This window comes from Centrocercus urophasianus, unplaced genomic scaffold, assembly GCF_019232065.1.
Source record: "Centrocercus urophasianus isolate 14NV4802_14NV808 unplaced genomic scaffold, USGS_Curo_1.0 seq_11, whole genome shotgun sequence".
In the NCBI taxonomy this organism is placed as follows: Eukaryota; Metazoa; Chordata; class Aves; order Galliformes; family Phasianidae; genus Centrocercus; species Centrocercus urophasianus.
The window spans coordinates 3,096,314-3,108,969 of NW_024884253.1; the positions used below are offsets into that span (position 1 = coordinate 3,096,314).

Below are 12,656 nucleotides of genomic sequence, written 5' to 3' on the forward strand. Positions count from 1 at the left end.
CAGCTCCAGCAGCTGTGAGATGTACATCAGTGCCTGATAGATGGAGGTACAGAACAGAGATGGCGTGTATGGTGGCAAGCAGTCATGTTTTACATCTGCTTCATAATATGTAACTCTTCACAAGTTGAATCTTTGGTAAATGTGTAAATAACAGTCATGTATTTTAAAACATCCTTTATCTGTCCCCGTATACTTCAGCATGTTTCTGCATTTCGTTTGTCTTATATCACTGTGAGCTACTGTGAGTTTTCAATGCTGAGAGAAGATGAAGAACATTTTTGTCATAATATTTTTGAAAGGCTTTGGCGACTGTTTTATTTTGTTCTGTTCTTGGGAGGTTTTTTTGTTTTTGTTTTGTAAGGCCAAACAAGCTACCCAAGTTAACCATTTAAAAATACCTGCTGTGTAACTGAGATTTTCATGTCAGTTTCAAATTGAGTAGTGGTACATTCTGAACTGCAGTAGTTACATAGAATCATAGAACCATTAAGTTTGGCAAAGACCACTAAGATCACCAGCCATCAACCCATCACCACCATGGCCATTGTGCCGTGTACCTTCTTCTTGAACACCTCTAGGAATGGTGTCCTCCAACACCTCCCTGGGCAGCCTGTTGCAATGCCTCACTACTTTTTGAGATGAAATTTGTCCAAATATCTGACCTGAACCTCCCCTTCTGCAGTTTAAGTCTATTAGGTCTTGTTCTATCACTGTTACCCAGGAGAAGAGGCCAACCCCCACCCCGCCACAACCTCCTTTCGGGGAGTTGTAGAGAGCAGTAAGGTGTCCCCTGAGCCTCCTTGTCTCCAGTCTAAACAATCCCAGTTCCTTTGGTCACTTCTTCTAAGACTTGTGCTCCAGATCCCTCACAGTTTCATTGCCCTTCTTTGGACACGCTCCGGAGCCTCAGTGTCTCTTACAGTGAGGGGCCCAAAACTAAACACAGTATTGAGGTATGGCATCATCAGTGCTGAGTATAGTGGGATGATCACCTCCCTGCTCCTGCTGGCTGCACTATTTCTGATACAAGGCAGGACACCATTGACCTTCTTGGCCACCTGGGCACGCTGTTGGCTCATGTTCAGCTGGCTGTCAACTAACACCCTCAGATCCCTTTCTTCCATACAGCCACTCTGCCCCAAGCCTGTAGTGATGTGTGGGGTTGTTGTGACCAGCACTTAATTTTGTTAAAACTCATACAGTTGGTCTCAACCTATCAATCCAGCCTGTCCAGATCCCTCTGTAGGTCCTTTCTCAGGCAAGTGAACACTTCCTCCCAACTTGATGTCATCAGCATCTGTAAATAAGACTTGACTTAAAATCAGAAAGATCTTAATCAGTCCGTATATTTATGTCAAGTGCTGCTCTTTTGCCCTCTTTCTAGATGATGACCTGCAGAACTGGTCAGATGGTGCAGAAATCTCATGTACAAAATTTGATGGTTATTGCGTGGAGATGAGTTTGGCCTTTAAATGATTTCCCTGAGAACAAAGTCTGTGTCTGAGCACAGCAGTAGGAATAATGGCCTGCCTTCTTGTCTTCTTGTAGCTTCCAAAGGAAAGTTACCTATCAAATGGATGGCTCCAGAGTCAATCAACTTCCGACGCTTTACCTCAGCAAGTGATGTGTGGATGTTTGGTAGGTGAATACCAAAGGGTTTGGTTTGTAGTGTCCTATGGAAATGTTTGATGCTTCATTTTTATCGCTGTGAGATCAATAATTTCCAGATATTCCTCTGTATTTTTACTGTTCTTTCTAAAATTCCAGTTTCTTCCAGCATCTTTTCTGTCTCTGTGTTTTTCTCAGTAAGCCTGAAGTTGCGAGTGCTTTTTCATCTCTAGTAAGAAACTGACAGAAATGAAGGTCATAATGGAGACCCTTTTTTTTTTTTTTTTACTTTTCTTTTTTTCCTCTTATTTCTTATTGTAATACCATGGTTATTTTCAGTTTGTTTTATATTTTCACCTCCTATTTTCTTGATTTATTTTTTTTCAGCTGTTTTCATAAGCTCTAGATCAGCCTACATCATGTCCTATTTCCAGCTCTTTAATGCTAAATTCCCACTTAGTTTATATTTGATAGCTCCTCGTAGCTTGCAATCATAGAATCACAGGGTTGGAAGGGGCCAACAAGATCATCCAGTCCAACTGTCCTCCCATCACAATTACTACCCACTAAGCTACTAAGCCGTATCTCGTAGCACTCAGAAAATATGACCTGAAGCTGAAAGAAAAATACGGGTCAGTGGAAATATCCTGAAACCTTGATCTTTCTTTATTAAATTTGAAAGCTTTTATATGAATATGATCACCTGTGCTCAAGCTAGAGCTTACTGACTGCTTGTGGGGACAGACAAAACAAACATAGGCTGTGCGGAGGAACAAAGATGGTGAGACATTAAATAAGAGCAGAACAGATGAGTAAGGGTTCACTCACTTTGCGAATTGAAATATGAGTGCTTTTAAGCAAAGGGTATGTGATTTTTATAGTAATATGAAGAAAGCTCTAGCACAGTCCCAGTTAGAAGAATTAAGCCTTTGAAACATACCGGCTGATAGTAAACCAACAGATGGTTTTTCTCTTTGTGCTTTTAACGTAGTTTCGACAGAAGCCGTTTTATTACGTGGTTTCAGCACAAAACAAAACAAAAAAATGGGATCAATGCCAGGGCTGAATCACCCTCAAAGTGAAAATGCTCCTACGAGTCTGAACAAGCCGGGTGCAACGAGTCAGAGGAAGAGCAAATAGGGCTCATTCTACATCTTTAAAAGAAAAAAAAAAGTAGAGTAGATTTGAATATGAGCAACCATTCTGATTTACAATAGGTAGAATGTATCTAAATGTGAAACCAGGCTGCTGTGAGCCAGCTGAGTGTTGTGCTTCTTCACCAGCAGTTCTGGCTGGTAGTGCATATGTAATCTTACTGCACATCTCTCCCTTCTGCTCTCAGCTGGTAAGTAGGGGTCGATTCCATGGCTCTGTTTTTTTGAAGAAATCATGTTGTTTGGCTGTGCAAATCCAGCCAGCTGCTGTGGGAACTGATACATTTCTAACATGTAGTATAGCTGAACATAACAGCTCTGAAAGAAGGCTTTTGTCCTTTATTTAAGTCACCGTTCTTATTAAATCTGCATTCTTAAAATGAAGACTTTGTGTGCTGGGGGTGGGGGAAGGGATTGCTTTCTTTTATTTTAACAGGTTTTCTTTGCTCACACAGGCAAAATGAATTGTGTTGTGTATTTTGTAGGTGTGTGCATGTGGGAGATCCTGATGCATGGGGTGAAGCCCTTCCAGGGAGTGAAAAATAATGATGTTATTGGTCGGATTGAGAACGGTGAGCGGCTGCCCATGCCTCCAAACTGCCCTCCCACCCTCTACAGCCTTATGACCAAGTGCTGGGCATACGACCCTAGTAGACGACCCAGGTTTACTGAACTGAAAGCACAACTGAGGTAGGGTTATTCTTCTGAACGGTCATTTCCTTGCTCAGAAATACTTGTTTTTGCTTTGTCTTCCATTACAGTACTTTCGTTCTATTAAAAATGAGTGTGTTAAGTTTTAACATCAGAAAGCCAGGTTATTGGTACTTTTTCTGGAAATACAGACCTTATCTGTTGGAGTAAATTAAATTAGGGAGTGAATTCATATGATTGGAAACGTCAGTCGTGTTTCTCTGCCAGAAAGAAATCCATGTTTGTTTATAGTTTTAGCTACGATTTTCCAGCACAATGGTAGAAGGGATTTGGAGTTGTTTTTACCTAGGCAAACGTGCAGTGAACAGTTCTGTGATAAAATGCAATTCTTTCATAAGTAAACCAGTCGTCCAGTTTCAGAGTAGATGCCTTGAATTAGGTGTCTGAGCGTTTTCAGTAGAACAAACAAGATTTGGAGGAGGTGTTGCTGAAAGTCACTTTGTAACACAGGTAGCACACAGCAAGCATCTGTTTGCACAGTTGTGCAGTTGCAAGAAATGCATTGTAATTAGCTAGAAGTTATTTTGCGGGGGATGGACTGCCTTACAATTTATCTTGCAGTGAGTCTGAGTACATGATTTTGACACCAGTCTGAATTCACGCTCTTAGTTTATTCACAACGATTTATTTCAGTGCCTGTATGTTCATTTCTCCAGACAAGGTGTAGGGGTGATATTTAAACTTTGAAGCATTACCGAGATATTGTACAGACATATTTATGACCATTTTTGTGGTATTCTAAGTGTTCAGTATTTGTTTTACTGAGACAACATAAGCCTCAAACAATATGTGGGTATTGTGCAGCTGTAAATCCACTCTTGAATTTGTGGTGATTCATTGCCGGGTTCTTAAGTTTTATCTTACATCTTGTTTCACTTGTGTTCATAACATCTTGCATGCTCTCACTGGATGTTTGTGTTCGAAGAAAATTCACAAGTTGTTACAATGAGAGGCAATTTCACTGTGATTACAGTGTTGTTTCAGAGTGCCTGTATGGATAAGCTGCCCTAAGCCGAAGCTGCATTTTCAGTTTTTTTCCTCTTTCTTAAGTTTTTGTGTGTAAGTGGGAGCTCATCTGTAGCCAAATAATTTACATAGCTAGAGAAGGACGTAGCCCTTCTCAGAAGGAACTGACTGTGTAGAGTTGACTATACAGGAAGGAGTGATAGGCCTCTGGGTAGGGACTACAGGGAGAAGATAGGATACAATAGTATGGTTTGGATACTCGGTCACAGTTCATTTATTCTTTTTTTTTTATACTCTTTTTAGTTTGCAGTCAGATAGTAGTGATAACTGTTGGCTGGCACAGAGGAGAAGGAAGTCCTAAAAAATGTGGATAGGAAGATAGTGTGTAAACTCAGGCAGGGAAGGGAATTCCTCTTCCAGGAAGGGAAGAGGAACATTTTTGGTTGCTGCTGAAAATTTAGACTACTCATAGAGTCATGAGTCACAAGGGGAAGAGGAGGAAAAAAAAATGAGTGGAAAGGTATCACCAGATATACAGGATGGACAAGAACCCAGGAACCTGGCTTTCCTCACAAATACACAGCCAAAGGGTGAGAAACAACAGTCATAATTTCCAGAAAGGCAAGATGTGATCATTTATCGAGAAAGACGTTTCCCAGGGTGCGTGGTTACACACTGAGGCAGGTCATCCAGAGACTGTGAAATTTCCATGCTGAGGGGCTTACAGACCTTGACTGAGGAAGGCTCTGAGGAACCTGACCTCACTGTGTATCAAGCCCAACTTTAGAAGAAGATGGGACCAGCCACCTCTGGGAGCCCCTGCCAACTTCACTCTCCAAGTCTAGATGAAAAATGCACCACACGGGGATTTTTTTTTTCCTCTTTCTGTCATGTTAGGATGTTGAGAACCATGGAGTCATTATGGTTGGAAAAGGCCACTAAGATCATCTAGTCCGACTGTCAGCCCATCCCCACCATGCCCACTAACCATGTCTCTCAGTGCCACATCTACCCTTTTATTGAACATCTCCAGGGATGGTGACTCCACCACCTCCCTGGGCAGCCTGTTCCAGTGCTTGGCCACTTTTTCTCAGAAGAATTTTTTCCTCACATCCAAGCTGAGAAGCTGTTTGAAGTTAAGGTTAGAGAAGAGGTTTTCTCCTGGAGCAACAGCAGTGCTGAAATCCAGTTTTTGCTCTCTTCTCACCAAAGCAGAAAATTTTCTTCTGCTCCAAAATGTTGACATTTACCTCCTAGAAGTTAGGCAGCCCAATTGTCCTTAGGAATTCTTTGTGCTGCTCAGATTCAGCCTCTCATCGGAAAGGTTGCCAGTTCCCTTTTATGAGGCAATGTCAGGCAACTAGGAAGGATTGTGTTTCAAATCTCAAATTCCCATGAACTTGCAAAAACAAGCCATTTCCCTGGTGGCTTTTTCTGTGTGGTGTTGCTGCTGCTCATTCTGGATGTTTTCCAGGGTAGCTTTTTCAAGCTGAGAGCAGACTGATTGTTTGCCTGAAGCCAGCAGTGCAACACTGCAGCATTCTTCTCTTTTTAATAACAAAGGCCATGGCTTTGGGGGGGGGGGGGGGTGGAGCCAAAACCTTCTGCATCTGAAATAGCACTGATGGGAGCATAAATGCTTTGTGTGTTCTCAGTTTGTTTGATGTGTTTCATAGTAACATCTGCTTTGGACAAACTTTATTTGCAGTTGCTTGTGCCACGTGGGATGCTGATTACTGTAGAATTTATGTGATGTTATTGAGGTAGTAACAGAGCCTGGCATTTTGTGGTTTTGGGTCTGTCCAGAGTGACTGAGGATGAATTAGTCTTCAGAGCAAGCACAGAAACAGAAACTAAAGCATTTCCAGCTTTAGTTCCTCCTCACTTCCTACATTTCCCATTTTCAATTTGGGGAAAAACAAACAGAAAGGTGAGATGAAGTCAGAAAGCAGAGATGCTGCCTTGCTATGCTGTCCTTTAGTGGGCCAGAGTGAAAGTCCAGGGCGTTTCGATCAGGAAATATGTGTTTCCTTGATGATTACGTGTAGAAGATATTTTTAATTTTGCACTATGTGGTAAATAATATGGTAGACCTAAAGCATTTAATGAACCCAAATAATGCAGTATTACTTCTACAGCCTTGCCATTCAGAATTACTTACATAAGCTTAATTCTGCTATAACCATATGCTTGCTATGGCTGTATATGCCATCTCCTCCACATGTAGAACCATAGAATCATCAAGGTTGGAAAAGAGCACTAAGATCATCTAGTCCAGCCATCAGCCCATCACCACTGTGCCCACTAACTCCATCCCTCAGTACCACATCCGCCCTTTCCTTGTTCATCTCTGGGAGCATTAAATTTATTATTAAATTTAGTTCATTCTTTGTTGTGTTCAGTATGCTACAGGTTTGTATGGCTACAGTTATACCAGTGTATTCAAGAGCTTTCTTAGAGGTCAGCTCCCAGGCTTGTGCTTGTGAGTCATGGTGCCCTGTCTGTCTCAGGCTGGTAATTCTGTTAAAACTGCTTTTTATATACATTGTTTAAGCTAAATTTTGATTTTGAGCTTTTCCATTCATGCCATGGAAAGCCATGACATTTTCACGGCATCATTGAATAAATTTTATATCTAGTACCTATCGCTAATTATTCCTCTCCTCCAAAAATTGCAAAAGCAGTTTTATCAGTGCTGTGTTAGGATCATCAATTAGGCCTCTGTTGGTCACTGATGAAGAAGCACAGGTATTAGCAGAGGTGATGACCCCAGAAGCATCCGTGGGCTGCAGGTCATGTATTAAATACAGATAGAACCCTAAAAAAAGTATAAAAAATAAAAGCAAAGTAAAATAATGACTTTAGTCATCCACTGAAAGTTTGTTTCTGTGACTGCACTGAGATGGTTAACTTGTTGGATTTGAGCCTTGTGAAAGCATTTGCTGTAGTTCCTGAAATGTTGCTTATAATGACAAGAAACAAAAACTGATAAGAATGAGAGCAGTTTGGGTTCTGCTATTTTGTGACATCTGGAAAAAAATAATTTTAGCACATGTTTGATACATATGATGGAGGTTTCAAAATTCTTCATGAGCCTTTTGGTATTTGACAGCGACCATAAGCAATAATATCCATATGAAAGTGTTTTTAAATTAGAGCTGTGTGGGAAAATGTGCTCATGTACATACAGCCTTGTATTTCTGAAGGCCAGAGACCGCAGAGAGGAAGAAAGAAGCTGCTGGTTCCAAGGGTCAGCATTTACGGTAGGTTCCCACACCACCATATGAGAAAACACTGACGTTGCTTTGCCTTTGGAAATTAAGGCTGCATTTCAGTATTTCAGATACTTCTACAGTGATCTCCTGGTAAATATTTCCTTTTCCATCTCCCTGACAAATTTCAGCAGAGAGATTCTTGGAAAATGGATGAAGTTTATCAGTTCCACAAACTTCTAATAGCTGAGATCTTTCATCAGATTTCTCAGCCTAGACAAGAAGATGCCCTGGATCCAGATTTGCTCAGGAAGCCATATGAATAGAAAGGCTTCTTCTCTTCATACTTCTCTTTGCTGCCAAGAATACAAGTAGTTTGGGAAAATATGCCTAGATGTGACTTTCCTGACCTTCTGTGAATACTAACAAACTGTTTGGAGTACTTAAGCAGCTGTACTGAGGAAGGGTCAAAAATATCTCTTGGCACACTTCAACTCCATCTATGGATTGGTCTTCCCTTTGTGAAAACAAAGGCATTTCTGTGAGTCATTTATATTCCTTGTGGTTTGGTGTAGTTTTTTTTTGTTTTTTGAGTGATGCTTCTCTGAGGCATTTCTATTTTATATTCTCTTCTTGTCAGCAGTAGTAAAGGGCATCCAAGTACAAACTCTGCTGCAACTGATCTGCCTCACGTTTCCTCACTGTGTGAGGAGAGGACCTGTGGTTGTACAGGCCAAGGAGTAGCATGGTGTGTGAATGAGAGCTGGAAGGCAAAAGCTGAGCCTATGCTAAAACAAGTCACTGTGGTAGAAAATTGTCATTGCCAGTGATACAGTGGAAGCAGATGGTATTCCATTAAATGATGGCATGCCATAAGTAAAACATGAAGGCAAATTGTGGCCTCCCAGTACTTGGAAGGGAGCATATAAACAGGAGGGGGAACGGCTGTTTAAGAGAATTGATAGTGATAGCACAAGGGGGAATGGTTTTAAACTGAGACAGGGGAGGTTTAGGTTAGATATTAGGAGGAGGTTTTTGACTCAGAGGGTGGTGAGGCACTGGAACAGGTTGCCCAAGGAGGCTGTGGATGCCCCATCCCTGGAGGCATTCAAGGCCAGGCTGGATGTGGCTCTGGGCAGCTGGTCTGGTGGGTGGCGACCCTGCACATAGCAGGGGGTTGGAACCAGATGATCACTGTGGTCCTTTTCAACCCAGGCCATTCTATGAAATAGGCACCAGTGTTTCATTCCTTTTTGTGGAAAATCAGGGCTGTGCTGTGACAAACCGTACCCGTGGCCCCAAGTTGTCAATAAGCCATCTCTAAATTTAGTCAGCTGCTTTTAGCTGGCTTTTGTTCCATTCCCGTAGCTTGGAGTAGAGCAACTGCTGTACCAAGAGCTTTGTTAAAAAATGTATATATATTTATATATATACACACACACACATATATACGTATAGGTGAGTTTTTGTGTTGTTGGGGTTTTTTTGGTTGAGTTCTGAGGTATTTTTGAAAGATCTTAATCACGGTTTATGACTACAGCCACATCTTGAGTGATTTCTCACGGTACATAAAAATGCACGCTGAATATTTGAAGCATGAACTACCTTAAGGCAGTGGGATTTGGCTCATTCTTTGTGAGTCCAAGTGAGAAATATTTTGTTCCTTACTCTGAAGGAAAAAAAGAGGTGGTAAAGTAGAAAGGTTTTCCTTTTAGCCGCCTCTGTTGGGCTGTAGCTGTTTTTCTGTGGCTGTTCTATCAGGATGACTTCTGCAAATAACTTGTCTGATTTTGTTTTTGTTCCACATTCTTGTGTTACTTCAGCAATGATGGATTGGAATTGCAGCATACTTAGAGACGCGGGTTAGCTGCAGCGAGACAAGATGACTTCGCTGCTTTTAAAAAGGGGCATGGATTCTTTTGGCTAGGGAAGGAAAAGAGGAGTTCTAGTCTGCAACCAAGCAGGAATTTACTCTTGAAATAAGCAATGAAGTTCCAAGATTAGAATAGATTGCTGCAGTTGATCTCATCCCTTGTATGAGTAATTCTGGGTGGTTATTTAGTAGGCTGCACAGATTATAAACTCAGTGCTGAGCTTTGTTTCTCAAAAGGCTGGAGTGATAAAGAAGCTGCAATGGCTGCTTTACGGGATTGTCCTCACTCTGGGGAGATGGATATGTAAATATTCTGCCCTCCCCAGATCTCCATGCTATCCATGTAGTGTGCAGCTCCAGTGAATTGGCAGCTCCCTCCTCCAGAGCTTCATTCTGAGTATTTTTTAAATGGCAAATATCCAACATTAATAATCCACATAGCAGAGCTGGGAGGAGGCTGCTGTGGGGGCAGCGGGATCACGTTGAACTTCAAACAGTCTTTTTAATAGTCAGAACTGTGGTAAGTAGCAAACGAGTTTTACTACTGTCTTGTGCTTTGTTGGAAATGCAGCCTTCTGACCTGAGTGTTCAAATGCTACGTGAATGATCTCAGATATTTCTGTTTTGCTGAATTTCTTTGCTGTGTGTGTTCCTGCTTAGGCTGAAATATAAGGGGAAAGCATGGTATTTAAAGTGTTTTTGACTGCTTTGCTCAACAGAGAAAAAAATGGCAATGCGTTGAAGCTCTGTTGAGTTTCCGTAAATACGTATTTTCAGTTTGTTTTGATCCTTTAGAGCAATTCAGTAGAATATTTTCTTGTGAAAAATAAGTTTTCATGCAAGTAAGTGCTTGATTTATTGTCTCTGAGGATTTCTGTGTGTAATTGCACATCAAAAGAAATGTTAGCATGCAAAGAAATTTTTATTCAAGATCAACCACTGCTTTCTAAAAACCTGATACTGCTTCTGATGTTAAAGGCACAGTGATAATCCTACAGATGTATTCCCTCAGGCTTTCAGAAACATACCCAGTGTACATAAGAGAGCTCTGACTTTCAGTTCTCACTCTGTCGAATAATATTGATTAGTTTGTGAGATGTGGGAGCCCTGGGGAGGGGTCTGTGAGAGATCAAACAGGAGTTTTACTGAGATACTGTATGTTTTTCTTAGTACAATACTGGAGGAGGAGAAGCTGCAGCAAGAAGAACGGATGAGAATGGAATCCAGGCGACAAGTCACAGTATCCTGGGACTCAGGAGGATCAGATGAAGCTCCTCCCAAGGTAGCTATCAGAACACGAAGCATCAATGTTTCTAAAAATAATGATAATGCTCCTTTTAATTCCATTTATTTTTTCCAAGCCTTGTTTGAGGGGTTGGTTAAGACAACGGCGTTCAGCCCAATTCCATCATCATCAGCTAATGCTTGCCTGAAATGACCCAGCTCTCTTTAGACTGTTATTAGGGCTGATCTCTGCTATAATTTGCACTGACAATTTTCTGATTCTTGTTTATTCAACTTGCAGGAGACTGCCGTAGTTGCCACAAAAATGTTTCCAGGCTTTTTCTTTCTTCTCTCTCTTCTAGCGCTCCTTTGAAATGTTAGCTGGTGCAATTTCAGACCCCTGTAAAGCTTTTTTTGTAACAGAGCAGAATTGAAATTAACTAATTGTATTTTCTTTCATTTTCCTTGCTCTGAACAAAAAGTAACAGTTTTATGTCCAAGGAACTTAAGTGTTCTGGACTACTCTTATCTTTGTTCCATTGCACGTCTGTCCTGTGGATGTCACTGAGGTGCTCTGCAGTCTAACTTCACCAGCTGCCAAGCACTGACTTCTCTCAATAACTTGTGTGCTTTTTGTTCTTCGAAGGAGCCCATATTTCAGATAATTTAATTTTGTGCCCTCACCGCTGTGGTGAGGAGTAGTATCCGCATCCTGATCGGTTTGGGATGAGTTCCTGTAGCCCTCTGTGCAAGCTCTGGTACTCAGAGGGATTGTAGTCAGAGTGTAGAATCCTGGAATCATTAAAACTGGAAGTCACTAAGGTCAGCTAGTCCAACCACCAGCCCATCCCCACGTTGCCCACTGAACCACATCCCTCTGTGCCACATCTACCCCTCTCTTGGAAAGTAATAAAGAGGGGCAACCTCTGCTGCACATATCCCCTAGCATTCATCAAAAGGAAACATATTTTTGTTTGGTTTCCTATCTCTGGCTTGTTGCTTGACAGATTTCCTAGTTTGGTTCTCCATTTTGATAGCTTTATGGCAGGAATTGCAGACCCTGTAACTGTTTTTACTTCAGAGTTAAGAATGGCGAGCAATCCATCACACTGATCAGGCTTCTGAGATAAACTGCCAGGACTTGATGCATATATTGCCAGATAATGTACTGAGCTACAGAAGGAGATGAACTGCATGAATCAGAGCAATATCCTACTTAATAACAATTCAAATTTATTATTACACTGACATTGAACTACTTAGTAATACTTAGTTATTACAACATTGTTTAAGAATGTATTCAGTCTTGAGGCTTTAGGGCTAATTCAAATGAATACTTCTAACTAACATAGTAGATGAGCAGCACTGAATTAGAACTGATCATCATCAGACCTTTAGGTGCAACATCCAAACCAAAACTTGAAAGAAGTTACGATTGAAATTGATTCTCCTATAACTGCATGCTTTTTTAGTGTTTCAACTCTTTGAGATATTTTCACTGTGTATGCAGTGAAATTGTTGCTTGGGTTTTTTATACAGTGTTTTTGTGTAAGATGGGTATGTGTACTAATGACGCTGCTACAAGTTGAATTTTTTAACATAGGGTATCTCAAGCATCCCTTAAGTTACTATCTGATTTTTTTTTAATAGTGACCATTGATTTTTCTTTCATTAATTTGTTGTAACAGTTCTTCATGTGCTTAAACTCTCATTTATAGCCTTCAATTCCTCACCTTCTCAGATAACTCAACTCTCACAGTTTGTGCTCTGAAATTACTTTTACCAGTAATTAGTTAGAAACCTTAGATAGATAAGATCTCACTACAGAGTGACAACAGTTTCCATGTAGGGATGATAAAATTCTGCAGTTCCAAAATAATGTGATAGTGGCTTTTAACTGAAAGAGAA

At 40.9% G+C, this 12,656-nt stretch overlaps 1 protein-coding gene across 6 annotated transcripts in view; it reads left to right on the forward strand.

The window, feature by feature from the left end:
- Window positions 1–12,656, forward strand: part of PTK2 (protein tyrosine kinase 2) — a 195,935-nt gene that overhangs the window by 161,343 nt on the left and 21,936 nt on the right. For 5 of the 6 annotated variants that reach the window (XM_042809085.1, XM_042809084.1, XM_042809082.1 and 2 more), the window contains 3 exons: window positions 1,549–1,638; window positions 3,248–3,452; window positions 10,695–10,806. In XM_042809085.1, the coding sequence (XP_042665019.1) occupies window positions 1,549–1,638; window positions 3,248–3,452; window positions 10,695–10,806 (407 nt within the window). Of the gene's footprint in view, window positions 1–1,548; window positions 1,639–3,247; window positions 3,453–9,598; window positions 10,045–10,694; window positions 10,807–12,656 lie in introns of those variants that run through there. The other variant, XM_042809087.1, reaches the window with a different exon arrangement.